The sequence below is a fragment of the Tripterygium wilfordii genome, chromosome 13, assembly GCF_013401445.1.
Source record: "Tripterygium wilfordii isolate XIE 37 chromosome 13, ASM1340144v1, whole genome shotgun sequence".
Classification (NCBI taxonomy): domain Eukaryota; kingdom Viridiplantae; phylum Streptophyta; class Magnoliopsida; order Celastrales; family Celastraceae; genus Tripterygium; species Tripterygium wilfordii.
The window spans coordinates 10,360,411-10,366,410 of record NC_052244.1 but is presented as its reverse complement, the minus strand read 5'-3'; the positions used below and the strand labels follow the sequence as shown (position 1 = coordinate 10,366,410).

At 35.5% G+C, this 6,000-nt stretch overlaps 1 protein-coding gene across 1 annotated transcript; it reads left to right on the top strand.

The window, feature by feature from the left end:
• Nucleotides 1–3,562: 3,562 nt before the first annotated feature.
• LOC120012208 (cytochrome P450 71AU50-like) lies at nucleotides 3,563–5,868 on the top strand. Its single transcript, XM_038863521.1, has 2 exons — nucleotides 3,563–4,504; nucleotides 4,967–5,868. Exons 1-2 carry the CDS (start codon nucleotides 3,620–3,622, stop codon nucleotides 5,579–5,581), a joined length of 1,500 nt encoding a protein of 499 aa, XP_038719449.1. The 5' UTR covers nucleotides 3,563–3,619; the 3' UTR covers nucleotides 5,582–5,868.
• The last annotated feature ends 132 nt before the right edge of the window (nucleotides 5,869–6,000 follow it).

The following is a 6,000-nucleotide window of genomic DNA, read 5'->3' as shown; positions in this document are numbered from 1 at the left end:
TTACTATCTACAATATATGTTATTGTCAAAATTGTCTGTCAAATGGATTCATTGTGACTATAATTTATCACAACAATTATGCCATCCTTGTAAAATCCCTGTAATTGTTCTGTCAAATGGGGCAGCTGAAATATGTAAAAATACATGTTTGCCCACCACCAAGAAGCTCGAAATTGCTTATAGTATAAATTGGTGGTGTTGCATAATGTGTAGGCAACATCCATAAATTTTAGAATACGTAGCTGCTCAAAGCATCCATACTGTTTTGTTCCCCTCAAAGTCTGGATAAGTATCAGAGGGATGTATGCTGAGGGAGAGGGAAAGAAAGATAAGTCGCGTGAAATAATTACAGGTCAGTAAAATCTATTGAGGGCATCTTCCAGTCCTGGTCATGAACGGTGCAGATCCATGAGATTGGAGAAAGCAATGATAGGGTTGCAATTGTACACTGGTGATTGGACCGTGTTAATTTGCAGGAATTCACTCATTCAATAACAATGCACATTTTAAACATGCGGCACTAATCAATAAATTGTTATGACAAGGGTATGGGGCAACTCATGTTCTTCATATGCAGAAATAAGTGAATTATTGCGCATCTTACTGTTCTTCATGTGTTTCATGTGATGGGTTTCCTTGTGTGGAGGAAACGAAGTTGTCGATTTAGGTTGAGTGAAAGAGATGGAATACGATAGCGTGTATCTTGTGGTTTTAGAAGTCATCCTTAAGATTGATCCTACAACGATTAAAGAAACCCGTATTTTATACCCGTAAATTAGATCTTTATGAGAGAAAAACTCTATGTGCGTATATATATATAATTCTTAGGTGTGAACGTGCGTCCTCTTTTCTCTTCCGTGAATAATCTGTAGAAAAGTGAATAACAGTGGAGGACAACTGTTTTGGGCCGCACTCCTACACAAAAAGTGAGCACCTATAGAAAGGCAAAATATAATTTTTCATCTCTATGTACAGGTGGTTTCATTTTTATCTTTAAATTTTTTTTCTCAATTTGGCGTTCCAACAATGAAAAAATGCCTATTTCGTGTTTTAAATGAGAAAATGATTGAGAAAGTCATGTATGACACGTATGTGACATATCAGAAAAATGAAAAATCATGTATCATAAAATTCAACCATATGTGGACTGAACTAGTAAAGTGTGACGCTTTCTGCCGTAAAATCACAACAAGCCAAGCAACAATTGCCTGATGGGCATTTTCTGTCAGAAGGTTGCGTGATGGACTTTAAAAGTCGGGAAAAAAACTGTTTATGCATATGGAAAGGGTCTTGAACACGCAACCTTCTGATCTGGGGTCGGCTCAGATAAAGCTACAATTGCTCGTGCTTCCGCCATTTATATTGCTTGTCATGGCCACTTATGGAATGAGCGTGACTGTGACACTGACCTGGAAGCGTATAATGTAAAATAATTATAATTATAATTAATAATTAATAATAATATCATGCAAAATTATCTTTTTGAATATTCGATAATAAACTCGGGCCCCTAAAAAACGCGTGGAATTGTTTACCGTTTTACTTGAAAGTTGGAAGACAGGGTTGCAATAATAATGATAATAAATGTTTGAAGACAAGGTTAGCCTACAATGCCTACCACATACCCTCTCTAGTCTATTCTACCACTGTTAAGGTTTTCTTGAATACTAAGTTGATGTATTTTAAATTAAATAGAAAAATAGCATTTGTATAACATGCGAATATGTGACTCAATGATAGAACTTATCATGTGGGATAAAATTTATGCACATTTTATATGTATCTGACCTTGCCCACCATGAGTGTTTTGTGTATAAATATTGTTTATATATATATAAATATATATATATATATATAATCGAAAAAGCTAAAGATTTCAATTTTTTTTTTTTCAGCTATCTCAAATGTTAAAATGGACACACATGATCCATATGAAATCATGTGCATCCATGTTAGTAATTGGAATAGTTAGGATAAAAAACACTGGATTCGTAAGATTTGTAGATATATAATATGATACTAGCAAGAAGAGCCATATGGCGTTGATTAATGAAAGGGGTCTACTTGATCGGAATACTTCAACAAATCAAAGCATGAGAAAGGCGTGTGGGACTGCTATTAATGTGACTAAGAAAGGATCAATTATTATTGTACTCCCTCCGTCCCAATTTATTTATCATCTTTTAAAAATTCAATTTTTTAAGGAGACGTCATTTAATGCAATTTAACTACATAAAATAACCATGTTATTCTAAATTTCTCCTTATTTATAGTGATATTTTTTCCTTGAAACAATGGTAATTATAGTGACAAGGGTAATTTTTGAAATGTGACAATAAAATTGTTAATTAATGAAAAAAAAACGACACTAGTTTTGGGACAGCCCAAAATAAAAAAAATGACTAAGAAAATGGGACAAAGGGAGTATTAAATTACACTAATTTAGTCCATTATTGCTTGCATCATTTAATTTAGTTGTGTTTTGTGAGTTTTTAAATACACAATCCAAATGGGGGTGAGGAGAAAGACAAAGCCTCCAAAGAGGTGCAAGTCAATGGTCATAAATATATATATATATATATATTAAACAATAATGTTAGATAGCTCAAATATTGATAGTTTAAGGTAACCCAAATCTATGTGACATGCTGATCCAGTAATGAAAATCCCAATTCGTTTTATGTGGTCTCTCCTCTCATGTGAGACGGACTGACAACCACGAATAACTTAAATTTTAAAAAAGAGTGAGAGAGTGAGGGTGAGGAGTACGGTAACTAGGGTAAATATAAGAGAGATGATAAGGAAAATTTGAATTTCAAAATTTTTTACAGCTAGTCAATGACCCATCCATGTCTATTTCTAATTTCTTAAATTGAAGTGAAAATTATTAAGTTCTAAATATAGCAAATTTATTTCCACAAACTTTAAATGAGTCATTGTCTAGCAACAACTAAAAATAAAATTCTATTGTATTTTCTTGATTTTACTTCTAAACCTATTTAGGTTGGTAATTTGACAACCTATAAAAATTAATGTCATGCCTAATGTACATAGCCTAAAGGCAAGTTTGGATTACATTTTATTGTAACGAAAATGCAATTTTCATTTATTTGTGGGCATCAAAGTTTATTTGGAATGAAGTCCTATGTAGAATTTTACACACATTTGTGTATATTTTCATAAATGGGATTTTTTTTTTTTTGGTGACTTCCATTAATAAGATTATATAATAGGTTCGTTTGGTGAATTATAGAAAGATGGAGGTAGAAAATCTAATATAAGTTTTTTGTCATAAAAAATTTGACCTTTTTCTTGTGATTGGTCGAAAGTACAAATAGCATGTGAGCGTGTCACATCATAGTAATGTAAATGGTCCCTATGCAATTAGTCGGTCAGACAGGCGCACACACAGACTTGTGTGTATTTAGTAAAAAAAACGTGTATTTAACAATTGCCATTATGTTTTTGTGGTTCATCCATGGTCTGTTTCTTTTTGTATATTAGCTCCTACTTTGGCCTATTCTTGTCATTTTCTGCCACATCGCACTATAAATCCTTCTCTGTTGGCTGTAGCCACTTCCAACTCCAACCCACTAACTTCTACCAATTCTAGCTAACAATGGTTTTGTCATGGACTTCTATAGCCATTGTTGCACTTGTTGCTTTGTTCCTCCAACTTTTGTTAAGGAAGATGACAAGTACCAAACACAAAAAACTTCCTCCTGGTCCTAAAGGGTTGCCAGTTATTGGTTGCCTACACATGCTAGGCAAGTTTCCACATAGAGTAATGCATCAATTGTCACAAAAATATGGACCCATTATGTACATGAAGTTGGGTTCGATGCCGACAGTTGTTGTCTCTTCACCACAAGCAGCTGAATTGTTCCTCAAGACTCATGACCTCGTCTTTGCGGGTAGGCCTTCACTTGAAGCTGCAAAGTACATCTCTTATGAGCAAACCAATCTATCTTTTGCTCCTTATGGTTCTTACTGGCGAAACATGCGTAAGATGTGCACGCTAGAGTTACTTAGCAACCTCAAAATCAATGCCTTCAAGTCCATGAGATGGGAAGAGATCAAGCAATTCGTTGAGCACGTTAAGGACGCGGCTAAAAAAGGCGCTGCGGTTGATGTTAGTGCTAAAGTCTCGTCGCTTAGCGCTGACATGACTTGTAGGATGGTGTTTGGTAAGAAATACATGGACAAAGATCTTGATGAGAGAGGGTTTAAGGCTGTGATTCATGAAGGGATGCAACTAGGTGCTACTCCTAATGTCAGTGATTACATTCCTCAGATTGCTTGGCTTGATCTTCAGGGGCTGAGGAAGCGAATGAAGGCTCTTCATAAGGTGTTTGATGATTTCTTTGAGAAGATCATTGATGAGCATATTCAGTGTAGAGATGAAGATAAAGTTCAAGACTTTGTTGATGACATGTTGGGTATTGTTGGATCCAAAGAAACAGAGTATTCCATCGATCGCGGCAACATTAAGGCTATAATCTTGGTAAGTTTTAAGCATCTGCTTTTGTTTGTTTTGCTTTTCTGACATATGATTGTTAGGATACACATGTGTTAGAGCAGAAACACAAAACCAATTAAATATTACATCAAATTCTGTAAAGAAAGGAAATCAAATCACAAGTTAGAGAATGATGTGGTGAGTCACAAATTAGGTTGTTCTCTTTAAGAACAATTCGTGGTTCTGCCTCAAGCTCTCATTATAAAATAGCACAATATCTCTGATTCTCTGTATTAGTATTCTCTGCACAGGACTTTGTATCTGTTTGTCTCAGTTCGTATTTTGCATTGAACTATTTCTTTATTTCTATAATAAAACTAGAAACGAACGTTTCTTTGTTTCCCTAAAAATTTGAACAACATGATTACTGAAACCATCATATCCTTTTTGTTTTCAATTAATCTCAACGATGTGATTAGAGTGTCATATTCTACATTGTTTTGACAGGACATGCTTATAGGAGCGATGGACACCTCGGCTACGGCCGTTGAGTGGGCAATGTCAGAACTTATAAGGCACCCAAGAGCAATGGAGAAACTACAAAATGAGTTAGAAGAAGTTGTGGGCATGAACAGAATGGCTGAAGAATCAGACTTGGAGAAATTGAACTACTTAAATATGGTAGTGAAGGAGTCAATGAGACTTCACCCAGTGGCACCCCTACTACTACCTCATGAGTCCATTGAGGATTGCACTGTCAATGGCTTCCACATACCTAGAGAATCGCGCATCGTTATCAATGCATGGTCTATCGGGAGAGACCCGAGTGCGTGGACCGATGCAGAGAAGTTCATTCCTGAGAGATTTGAAGGAAGTAATGTAGATCTTCGCGGACGTGACTTCCGGCTTCTTCCATTCGGTTCCGGACGCAGGGGATGCCCAGGAATGCAGTTGGGTTTGACCATGGTCCGACTAATGCTAGCACAAATGGTGCATTGCTTTGATTGGGAGCTTCCAGATAATATGTTGGCTACTGAATTGGACATGACCGAGGAGTTTGCTCTAGTAACTCCTAGGGCTAACCATCTAATGGCGATCCCCACTTATCGACTTTACAATTGATACCATAAAGAGTGTGTTTATATGTCTAAATCTCGAATTGTGTTAATTTACAATTCTCATATGGGTGCAATATATGAATTTATGGTTTTATAGAATCTTGAATGGGGAAATTTCGAAAATTTGAAATCTAGGTTTTGGCATTAACCTTCCCATCTTAGGACGACTTTGAATTGTTCAGCGTTGAAGTTTAAACTCTTGTCTTTTAAGTTTATTCTCCACTTTGATTTCTTTCTACCTCAATCACTTCATGCAAGCCTGTTGATATCTCCATATTTTACATATTTCTATACCTCAATTTGCACTTTGCGCTTATATCTTTTTATTGAAATAATTGTGGATATTACATAAAATTATTGTGATTCGGTTTTCAGGTTGATGAAAGAGGGCAATTTTATGGATTTATTGAAGAAACAATATTC

Coding starts and splice junctions, on each gene's coding strand:
- LOC120012208 (XM_038863521.1), top strand. CDS start 3,620: ATGGTTTTGTCATGGACTTCTATAGCCATTGTTGCACTTGTTGCTTTG. Junction 4,505..4,966: donor ACATTAAGGCTATAATCTTG/GTAAGTTTTAAG, acceptor TTGTTTTGACAG/GACATGCTTATAGGAGCGAT.